The sequence below is a fragment of the Pagrus pagrus genome (assembly GCF_965226575.1).
Source record: "Pagrus pagrus genome assembly, chromosome: 6".
NCBI classification, from domain to species: Eukaryota; Metazoa; Chordata; class Actinopteri; order Spariformes; family Sparidae; genus Pagrus; species Pagrus pagrus.
Genome location: NC_140190.1, coordinates 22,467,115 through 22,479,604, shown reverse-complemented (window position 1 = coordinate 22,479,604; position 12,490 = coordinate 22,467,115). Strand labels below are relative to the sequence as shown.

The window sequence follows — 12,490 nt, the reverse complement described above, 5'->3', positions numbered from 1 at the left end:
AGAGTCGCGAGAGCAGGACGCTGACGAGCCGCGGACACGAGAAACAAGAAAAGTCGTTGATATCCGCGGTTTTATTATTGCCTTTCCGCTCATCTCCTCCCGGTGTGATGTCAGCCTGTCGGGCCGGTTTGGTGCTCCTGTGCGCGGTGTTGGCGGTGACTCGCGGCCGCAGGAGTTCACCGGAGCAGGAGGATGTTGAGGAGAAAATCAACAGCGCCAGATGCACGTCCAGGTGCCTTACTCTGCACATGACCCAGCTCACTGCTGCCTTCAGACACCTCCAGGTACCTACAACCACTTTGTGTCTTATTCAAGAGTGTTTACCGAGCCTGAGGTCAAACCTGACCTCCAGTCAGCGGTCCACATGACCACCGCTGTGTACAGAATAAATTAGAAATCATAAAATCAAAGAACAGACAGCCACGACTGAGGGGTTTGATGCTAGACACATTATGTGCCCCTCACTGGTGAGTCATCTGCATGAAAGGAATATATGGCTGCACAAATGTAGACAGTTTTACCCTCCAAAGGTGCATTACTGGTATTTTCTGCAGTTTTACAGCACACGAGACTACCAGTTTTGATCCATATAGTTCAGTGGGATTAGTGTCTATATTTTTTGTGATACCTTTAACAGTCACTTTAAAAAAAAAAGCCTCATTTGTTCTAATTTTCTTGCTTCACGTAATTATTTTAACAAATAGGCTATAGGTGATTTGCTTTAAAGGGGCACTGTGTAAGGCAACCTCAGAATTTCAGTATTTACAATATTAATGAGATAATAATACAAACTCAGAAATATTTATCTTTTCCATAACTGAATAAACAAGCTGTTCTCAGAGGAAAATAAGGTCCCCAGAACACTGTTTGAAGCTAGAAAGGTGGCAGGGTCTGCCACAAAGTAAAAACAGTATGAAACTGTGTTGTCCTTTACGGTCAGTTTGTTTATTCAGTCGTGAAAACAAAGAGAGTTTGTTTATTTAGTTTGTTTAGGCGTTAAAAAAAAAAATCAGCCAGTGAAGATCTTTCTCTTCTGATTAAAATGTCTTCCCCAAAACTATGTAGCTGACCGTTAATGTTCATAGTGGCCTGTCACCCTGAAATGTTTCACTGGAGGATACAAATGAAATGAACAGAAATAACAGGGCTCCAGACTGACTTTTCACCCTGGTTGCACTTGTCCGCCCAGTTTTTCTATTTAGGTGCAACCAATAACGCATTTTAAATTAATTCATTAACACACAAATGTTCAGTTTCACTTGACAGATTTTTGGGTGCATGTGCGACTGAAATAGTCACACCCTGGAGCCCTGGGTGATTTTAGGCAAATTACGCCATGAATCTTTATTAAAACACAGAAAACTTGAAAATAAAAAAGAAACATCTTGTACTCTCTGGTCTTGTTGGTGAAGAAGCCACGTCAGATAAACACCTCCCACCACTGTCATAACTGTGTCACTTCTGTCACAGCTGTGCTTCCTGCTGGAGAAACACACAATTGTGCGGTTATCATCCAAATCTTTCCACAAGTCTTTCCATTCTTTCCCTTTTAGAGTCTTATCGGAAACAATGGCCTCACAATGCCATGTTGTGCTGTGATTTTAGATCAACTAAGAGGTGTCGTTACACACGAGAGACGAAAAGCACAGTGGAGCACTTACTGCCTAAATAATTAATCCAAGTAAACCATGTGAAACAGCGAGTTGTTTCCAACGTGGTTTTCATCAGGAAGTTTTCAGGTTGAAGTTGCCCTGTGTCAGCGCTCAGAGGGCGAAAGGTGCCCAGAAGAAAGAAGTTCAGTTTCTGGTTTACAATCGTTGACAAAATTACTCATCTCAGTCAAATCGCTGGCCCATGTTCTGTGGCCCTTTGTAGTGAGGAATGTGAGATTAACGGGGACATTAGGACGTTACCAAGTTCGAAAAGCCACTTATCGTTAACGGCTTCAACATGTGCATGCTGTGTAGTGGGTGGGAAAGTCATTAACCACAGAGTTTAGCCCCAGTGGCTCAGAGGTGTGTAGCAGAAAGTGTGTGTATGTATGAATGTGTATGTTTGTGTGAGTGTGTGTGTGTGTGTGGGTTTGCATATGTTCACGTATAAAACTAAAGGTTTGGTCTGGTCCTCGTCCATCTAGAATAGACTCCCGGCACCTGTGCATTGGGTAATGAGGGTGGCCCCTGGATGACTCTCTTGCAGTGTGTGTGTGCATGTGTGTGCGTGTGTGTGTGTGTGTGTGTGGTTTCTGGAATGGAGGTGTGAGAAGGGGAACATTTGGTTTAAACTTTATGAAGTGAAGTGCAGTAGTCAGATGTTGAGCATCAAACAGCAGCGATGGAAATGAGAACGACTGACTGGGACGTTGAAAACAGGCCAAACGTTGATTTTCCACTTTGTTTGATTTGTAAAAATTGACAAATTGTTGCACTCCTTTCTGTTACAACTCTTCAATTTCTTTTCTTTATGCGGGTTTGTTTTTCTGCCATACTCGTGGCATTAGTTGATATCCATGGTGTGTTTAGATTAATATTTTCTGACATTTCTGATATTTCCTGATATCCTCAAACAGACAAAGTCATCTGCTGAGAAAATATCCCAGAACCCAGAAAAGGAAAACCACATTTAGTCTTCACACTTTGTTTACTGTACTAAAGCACATAGGCCACTTCAAGTTTAGTCTGTCATATTCCCCTAATATCTATTTTTATTAGAGCCCAACCGATACTGCCCCCAGAAACCGAGTCACACGTTTTCGAGTGCTTCCGATATTAGGGAGTAAAAAAATTCCGCGGCTGTGTGTTTATGGCATAACATGGTGCGTGGCAGGTACACCTGCACTTGTGCGTAGGAATACGGACGTTGTACGGTTAAGGAAATGTAGTGCTAAAGGAAACAGCTGTTTGACGGCAACGTGAAGCGCCAAAGATGTTCAAAACATAGCGTACACTTATTTTAGACTTATTTTAGGTGGGTAAAATTTGTCTTGCTCGTTAGGTTTACAGCAGTACAATGCTGTGCTTCCTGCTGGTGCTGCTTGCTGCTTCTCCACACAGGGGGAGAGCTGTCTCCTTTGACCCTGGAAAGCTGCGACAGGAATTTTTCATCACATTCTGACATTTTATAGACATTAAAGCAATGCATGGAGAAATCAACAGTCAGATTAATTAATAAGGAAATAGTCGTGAGTAGCTTGTATAAGAAAAAAAACTTGGCAGTGACATCATTATTAATGACCAGGACAGCGCCAAACAGGAAAGGACCGTGTTGACGTGTGACTCAGGAGAAACGTTTCTGGATATAAAGGGGCAGTGAAAACTTGTGTGTGTTATACCAAATTAAAAGAGCCTCTAAACTTTGAGCAAACAAGGAAACAAGTTTCCTCTCAGCCACATCCTGGGGAACAACATCACTCCCTGAACCTATTATAGGACAGACAGTGAAGCAGAGCTCAGCGTGATGAATGGGTGGGAGAGACTGTGTGTTAGAGCATTCATTCATTTAAAGAACATAAAGTGTAAAATACCCTTTTGATAACATCTCCAGTAACTATAACATCAGTGAGGGCAAACAGAGCTTTACTCATCCTCCTCTGTCACCACGCGCGCACACACACACACACACACACACACACACACACACACACACACACAAACACGTTGCTTCCTCTGGCTTCATGTGGGTGAACCCTGTGTTTTTGGCTCTTTCTCTCTCAGTGTGTGTGTGGCTAGTGTGTAGCCACCAGAATGTGAGTCACCAGTTTTCTATTTACACCTCGCTTTCTGCTGCTTCTCTGGGTTTTCCACTACTTTCCCTTGTATGGTGTAATAGTGTAATTATAGCTCTTTGTGTGTGCACACAAGAGCATATATATGCTGGTATGTTGTCATATCCCCAAATTCCTCCTTGATGTAAACTCCTAAAAATAAGGAAAAAAGTGCAGCCTCGCCTGCAGAGCTGGATCTTAATACACACGTAGTGGATCAGATTAGACTGCGTGTCTTAAACACTCACAAGTCTGTGGTGCTGATAAGCGGATGGTTAGCGGTTCTAGCCAGGGCTGAGGGCCCAGTGCGAGGCTGAATGAGCTGCCTGTGCATTCATGTTCATGTGTGTGTGTGCGTGCATGTGTGTCCCAGCTGCTCTGCGGTAGGTAACTCTAATCAGCCCAAAGGTCGCTCAGCCAACCAGTCACGCTCTGAAAAAGACCAGAGACAACAGGCAGGTCAGGTTGCACAGAGACAGACGGGGAGATAAAGGCAGGTAGACGGACGCGGTCGAGCACGAAGACAGGCAGGGTGAGCGGGCAGGTAGACACACAGACAGGTGTGACAAACAGACACGAAGACAGACAAGTAGAAAAACTGATATACGGCCTCAAAAGTGGAGTGACATGCAGGCAGACAGGTAGGCAGAGAGACAGGCGGAGAGACAAAGGCTTGTTTGATGCACTTCAGAGATAAAGACTCTGGCTCTTTCTGCGGCTTTGTGACTGCCCCGTCATTTGATCAGCAGAACCAGGGATGGATGGCGATAAAGTTGTGGAGGCGTAGGAGCGACTCTCACCTGAAACCAGGAGGAGAAATTCCACGACAGTAAATCACAGCTGGAATGGCAAAGCTTCGAGCGGCATGGCTTTGTTCTTTCAGCTACAGAGAAAGACTCTTTTACCACATCAAAACCATGACGACATATTATATCTGATACTTGAGCAATCAAATTCCTTCTTTTTCTCATCATCTGCCCATAAAGTTGTCAAATCAACTCATATCTATGGCTGGCTATTGTTAAAAATACTGATACTGATACTGATACCTTTTACTTTGTGACCAGTTCCTAAGCAATACTTTTTTCGATATCAATTTTATGAAATCTGTTTTAACAAAAGATCGCATTACACATACACATGGTGAGCCCCATCTCCCGGCGTAACCCAGTGTTTTCCCTGCATGCCTCGAGACAGCCAATCACCAGCAATGTTAGATCTTGGCACAACAAGTATGCTGCATGCTTAGTGACGCTGATGAGATCCTTAGGTTTTGAAATTTGGTATCGAATGACAAGACATTTTGTGATACCTGATAGTATCGAGGTAAGTAGGTCGGTGCCATAAAAGTGTTGAGGCTCGATACCCAGCCCTACTCATATATACAAAAAACGAAGATTAATTATGACTGATCACAGTGAGTTACGACTTGGACTATTTCTTGGTCGGGATAGTGACTTCCTCTAACTAGAACTCTCCACTGACTTTTCCACCAAAATTTAACAATTTGCCAACTGGGTGTACCGGTTTATTGGCCGATGTTCACCTTATTGAGTGCTGTCGGCCTATTGGCCAATAAGATGACATCGAGGATAGCAGTGGCCAATGTTTGTCTGATGTTTGTCATCAATTTTGCGCTGCCTTTACACCCCAGCCACCAGTATGTAAGTCCTGAAAAACTCTTAACTTTGAGCAAGTAGTTGTCTAGAGGGCTCAAAGGATTTTGAAACAGTTACAAAAAAAATAAGAATCGTTTCCATGTGAAAGATGATTTATTGGACTCCCTGACAAAAAGAGGAATAAATAACAACAAAAAGAACAAAAAACATCGGCTGCGTTGATATTTTAAACATCTGTCTCGGCCCAGAATTTCACATATCAGGGCATCCTTACAGATGTGTGTGGTATCGATCTTCTCCCCTAACTATCCACCTATTTTCTAAAATGTCGAACTTTTCCTTTGTTGACCATTTTAGAATATTTACTAAACAGACGGAGTTTCCTTATGCTGCTGTCGGAACCGAACCGTAACAGAAAGACAGATGCCGACGTAATAATGGGATGAGGCAAGGTTCAGGGCCATATAACAACCACTATGTTGTGACGCTTGTTGTTTACAGGATGTGGGGCACCACAAACACTAACGTTGACACACGTTCACGGAAACACACACACACACACACACAGACACACACACGTACACTAATTAGGTGCTTCTGTCGGGAAAGTTCAGACCTCAACATGGGCTTTTTTGGAAGAACTTTATATTGTGTTGAGTGGAAGTTAGTCATGATACACTCACACAAACAACACGTACACACACAACACACACACACACCCACACACTCACACACCGTGGCTGCATTTGCTTCTGGTCATCTGGGTATGATTAGCAGAGTTAATGCCTCGTGTTAAATAGACTTTCTACTGCGCCTCACCGCAAACACTGACCACAACACACACACACACACACACACACACACACACACACACACATAATATGAACACACACACACTCTTTCCTTCTGTCTCTCTCTCTCTCACACACACTCACTTTTTATCGCTGCATCTGGCAGAAGTGTGATTTATATCTCGCTCTCTTTTTCAAACACTGAAGGGTGTGTGCAGCTGTGCGTGTGCGTGTTGACCGCGCACATTTCTATGTGTGTGTGTGTGTGTGTGTGTGTGTCCCGGCTTCTTTCCTGCTGTTGCATCCAGTAATATCAGGTTGTTATTCTTCAGCAATGATCACTGTGGACTCAGCAGCCGTCAGAGCCATGTGGAAGTCCTTTAGTGCAAGTGTTTCTCAGTCCGCGGGTCAGTCCTGTTTCTGACGGGTCTCTCGTGTCTCAGACAGATTTCTCTTGTGGATCCCATGATAGGAAAAAAGTTTAAGACCCTGCGTTTTTTACTGTTGGTATGAAATACAGCCATGTGGAAATCCATCATTAAAAATGAAATGGGATTTTTGCACATTTTTTGTTCAAAGTCATGCATCATAAACTGAGCTGAAGTGAAATTCTCTAGATATTGTCATGCAAGGTATCTCATAAGCATTTATGTAAGCATTTTGTCGGTGCGTGAACCATATTGCTCAAAGAAGATATTCACACATCCAACTACAGTAAGGTAGTGACACTTTCCAATGCACCTGCATTTCAACACCCTGTAGGAAGAAACATCAGTAAAATTAATAGATTGGGAGCAAGAGCAGTGTGCAGGATGTTTTCAAGACTTTCACCATAAAATGCACCAAAGCATTTTGACCAAAGAGTTTTGTAGGTCTTTTAAATGGGTATTAAAGGGGAATTCCAGTTTTTTTAAACCTGGGCCCTGTATTTACATATTCTGGTGTGTAAATGATTTATACTAACCAAAAGTTTTTGAATCAGTCAAGTGAATCATTTACACACCAAAACTACAGGGCTCATGTTGAAAAATGCCAGACTTTCGCTCTAAGATTCATCCATAAACAAAAGTACGATGCCACAATAAATGCATTTGTAAATTTTAAAACCTTCTTCCACTGTGGATGAAAGTACACTTTGAAAAGTTGGCTTCCCATCAATAAAACAGCTCTGAAGACTAAATTCCAGCCAGACGAACAGCAGTCACCGAAATTTATTGCGTCCTGTTTCACAACTAGTATCCACTGCTCCCTGCCAGCCTCCTCCCTGCTCCTATTAGCTAATATTTATTTCCATCATTTACCTTCTTTTGTCTGCCTCCCTCTGCTCCTTTCAACTTCCTCCCTGCCTCCCACATCCAACTGCTCTTCTCTTCTTCCAGCCACCTTCTTCCAATCCTCCTCTTTTTCCCCCCGACTTTTTCAACATGTGCAGCTGTTTTGCCGCAGACAGACACACACACACGCTCCGAGACCCTACGAAACCCCACTTTGACCACCGTTTAATAGCCATACGGCACACAGGCCCGTCTAAACTGCCCTGATTGGCTCTGACAGCAAATATGTCCCATGAAATTGACTTGGGATTTGTGTCTGTGTATGTGTGCATCCACGTGTGTGTGCATTAATGTGTGTGCGACAGAAAAAAGGGGAAACAGAAAAAGAAAGAGAGCGTGAAAAAGATTAAGAGAGGGGATGAAGATGTGAGGCCAGCAGGGGGGGAAGCAGCTTTATATCTCCTCAGTGGAAATCTGGAGATGTTTAACTGGCCTCTGCACCGTCCTCAGTTCTTTGAGTGGAGCATCTCCAGTATATCATCACCATCATTTTCAAATCCTCTCCGGTCATTTTTACAGGAGTTGGCAGCAATGTGGACTCTGAGAGGAAGAGTTGGAGGGTACAAATGAAAGACAGAAAGAATGACAGGCCAAAGGAGGCTGTTCTGGATGAGCAGCAGCAGAAGGATGAAGAGGGAATGTAAAGGGTGTGTGTGTGTGTGTGTGTGTGTGTGTGTGTGTGTGTGTGTGTGTGTGTGTGTGTGTATTGTCCTTTTCCTGCTCTCTGTATCTGTTTTTTCTCCTCCAAAAGAAAAAGAGGGGTGGCTCCTGGAGGACAAATGTTCAACTTACTTCAATTAAGCATCTAGGAGCAGGACAGAGCCGAGCAATGTTGCCAAATACAAAAATCATAATGTTTTTGACTGGATACCTTGGATACCGGACACTGGGAATCATCAACATAATTGGGAAGTTTGCAAAATAATTAGGACTGCTCTGTGAATTTGATTATGATTAATGAGGATATGATTAAGATTCAAACCCAGTTGGTGTCATATCACTCAGCTAGAGCAGCATAGTTCGGAAAATGACCTCACGTAACTGTAATGCATCCTTTAAAATCAGGAGACAATATTTAAACTGTAGTGAAATATTTAAACTTAACAATACAGATATTCATGTTGTGCTTCTAGTACGTTTTTCTGTATTCTGTTGAATCGATTTATCATTTTGCTCCACTGCACAGTAGTTAGACAGGGACTATATATTTTTTCAAGTGGTTAGATAGATTGTTCTCTACTCAGAGTAACAGGACAGGATTGCAATAAATCTGGCGGGGATGCATGTGAAACCACCATACATAAAAACCTCAAATAGTACAGGTACATTCAGTTGTAAGGATATTCTGGTAAATGCGGGGAATTTGTAATGGGAGCTGAAGCAGTACATTTTATATAAACAAAACCCTGCAGGAATTCACTCATCATCACAAACGTATGCCGAAACGGTATTTGAGGGTGGAATTTATTTCACTGCTGCACCACAGGGTGCTAGTTGTGCAGCACTAACACATCTTAAAGGGACCCTGTGGAGTTTTATGACCACTTTGAGTGCTATTGAGTAATCCTTTTGAGTGGATCTCAGTTTTGTTTGTCTGCATTTGCACACACAGGTCCCCTTTTCCACCAGCATGGAACCAAGCCAATCTGGTTCTTGTACCTAATTCTGAACCATTTGGAGCCTTACTGGGTGAATCAATTTCAATAAAGCGGCAATAAAATGGCAATAAAGCATAAAGAAAGCAGCAATTACCCAACAAAGGTGGTGAAGAACAAGCCAGCTAGCAGCTTAACATGGATGTATATGATGCAGGTCTCTAAATGTAAAAAAGGAACTGATTTCCAAATGATTTATGAGGAAGGAAATGCAGTCACAGGGTTTTTATATATATACGTACATCCAATTTTGGTGAAGTTAACATCACAAGTCACCTTTAATTGTATGATGGCAGATCTTTTAGAAAGTCACTTATCACATGAACCTATAAAAGTTTTTTTTCTCTTTCTAAACCCGATTCTGTTCTGGACATACAGCCTGTTTACAGCATGACCAGGTCATAAAAAAACACAGGTTTTATGTTTCTTTTGGATAAACTACCAGTGGATCCAAATATAATATAGAAGTGAAAATGCGGAGGGCGGGTGGCGCATGTTTAACATTCACGACTCTGTCAGAATCAGCAGAAGCAGAGTGTGACTGCCTCTGAGCTGTATCAGCTGCTCAGATGTTCGAGAAATGTAAGAGCCTCCTTCTTTTGTGTGAGTTACACTGCTATTATAAGACCTGTATCCATGGCGACATGGTAATTTATGATGCAATAGGTAGCACCTGGGCGGTGTCGGTTTTGTGTAGTCAGAAAGTGTCTTTAAGACGGGATGAGAGAGAGAAGAGGTGTGCAGAGAGACGAGGAAGATGTTTCTCAGTCTCTGTAGTGACACCATGACACCCGTTCCCTACAGACCTGTGACTAATCTGTTCATCAGAGATTTAACCATTACTTTAATGCTCCAGTACTATCTTCTTCTTCTTCTCTCTCTCATCTTTCTCTATAGGAGGCTGGTTAAGCAGTAGCCCAAGCATTATCTCTTTGAACAGCTAGCACAGATTACTGTTAAGCCAAGGGTGTCCACCCCATCAATACTCTTTACTCTTAAAGGTATACCAGCATTGGAAAGAAACACACTTGTATTTTTCCCAAGATTAGGTTGTTTCACAGACAGCGCTTCTGAGTGAATTTTTGCTCATTTGTTCAGAACTTTGTTCAAAACTAACCACTTCTTCACTGCTCCCAACAGCTGTACAGCCGAGACAATAGTGAGCAGCTGTAGCAGTGGACGTGATCTGGGTGAGAGTATGAGAGGAATGAGGCGAACAAAATTTGAGGAGAACTTGGAGCGCTGACCATTTTCACACATATGCTCAGTGGCGGGTCTCTGCAGAAGGCCGGCGTGACTGATGGCTTGTCAGATTTGGAAATTTACAGAAATTGCGAGAGGCAGCACCTCCTCGCCTTACAGTCTGAAAGAAGCTTTTAGCCGAACTATCCGAGCAGCACTTCTTTAAAAGTATGTCACGGCCTTAATCTTGCCCTCTACTTCGGTAAAGATCCTCGGCTGTTCTGGTGACAGTGAATTCTCTTAGTCGCCACATGCAGCATCTCCACAGGGTTCATGAGATAAATAAGCCATCATCGTCACACTTCAAAGTCCTGTTTAGCTTCTTTAGCAGCTATTTTATCAAAGTTGTCAATATGCATCTGTTTTGAATGTTAAGAGTGAACAAGTCAATTCAGCACCTTGTGTGCCGTGAAAGCCCTTAACCCCTAATCTCTAACCTTTAACCTATGCACTGTTACCCCAGCTCTAACCCCTTAACCCTCATTATAACAGAAGCACAAAGGCTACTTAAAAGAGGAGAAGGCCTGAAAACTGTGTGTGTGTGTGGGGAAGGAGATGAGCTTGGTTCAGTCTAAATACAGCGCGCTCAGAAGAGGGTTTAGGAGTCGTTAAGATGGCTTATGCCACAGACACACACACACTAGAGGCTCATATACTCCCTATTGGCACACGCACACGCACACACGCACACGCACACGCACACACACACACACACACACACACACACACACACACACACACACACACACACACACACACACACACACACACACACACACACACACCAGTAGTCTAATAGTTGTTTTGCTGTTGGAGGATGGCATCGTGATTGTGCTGAGGATGACAAAGCATTTCATAGGGAAGAGCAGCAGTTCTGCCACACTAACTGTCTCTCAAGTTAAAAGCAGCTGACAGGGCTTTCTGTCTGCATTTTAACCATTAAAACTAAAATCTCCTGAAGAAAAAACAAAACAAATTGAAAAGGGGCTGTAGGGGGATTCAGGAAGCAAGTGATATCATCCACAATCTGGTTGGGCTGATGATGCCAGTGATTATATTCTTTCTTTTCTCTTTCAGGCCTTTATACACTGAATATATTTGGGTTTTGTACTAGTTCAGCAAAAGAAGCATATTGCAGATGTTGCCTTGTGCTCTTTCAGCATTATTGTCTGTATCTTTTTTGACATTTTAAGAGTCACAAATCAAATGTAATTATAGGTTTCCTTCAGTGTTATATATATACTCTCGTGCATGTAAAAGATCTTGAAAGTTAAAAAGGTCAAAGTCCGCGCCAACAAAAGAAAAAACTAAGAAAACTAAGAATTGTAATGTTTTCATTACCTTAGAATGAGTCCGCCATTCTACAGTAGCCTGGAACTGACCAACCAAACACTGACGCTAGACGGGGCCTTTCACATTTGTCATGTGAACGGTGTTGCAATCTGCAACCTCACCCCTCGTACCACTAAATCCTACACACTGGATCCTTAATTGATAATCAAAATAATCAAAAGCTCAACATAGAGGCGACCAGTTATCTTGACCATGGTATTAATTGTTTATTATGTTAGATTGATCACCATGATGTAATAGTGACAAAAGATCCTTCAGGCGGTGTTTTATGTGGATGAAAAACAATTTGAAGAACTGAGATTTAAGGACTCGGGGCTGGTTTGGTTAATCTGTATTTCTGTCCCTGTGCTCATGAGATGACGTCTCCCTCTGTCACGGTGGTTTTAGCGGCCGTGTTTACTGGTGGTCTTGACTCACTTAGCAGTAAATGTACACACAATCTCACGCGCACACACACACACACACACACACACAAACACACACACATACGAAAACATACATCTCACCAAGTGACGTGGCCTCTGTCTGGTTCAGAAGCCACATACACAGTGTGTGAAGTCATTTTTGCACCCTGAGAATAATTATGTAAATAAGAGAAAGGTTGAGTGTGTGTCTGTCTGAATCAATTTGGTCAGTGACCTTTTAAAACAATATTTTGCTTTCTGTCAGACAGCAGTCTCACATGAATGGGTCACATGTGGGCAGAATGCGTCAAACACAGGATTTGTCTGTG

General features: G+C 42.6%; 1 protein-coding gene across 1 annotated transcript in view; it reads left to right on the top strand.

Annotated features, from left to right (window-relative positions):
• Positions 1-12,490, top strand: part of anos1b (anosmin 1b) — a 44,100-nt gene continuing 31,610 nt past the window's right edge. Inside the window, exon 1 of the mRNA XM_084354848.1 lies at positions 1-284. Coding sequence (XP_084210974.1) covers positions 108-284 — 177 coding nt within the window. The 5' untranslated portion in view covers positions 1-107. The remainder of the gene's footprint in view (positions 285-12,490) is intronic.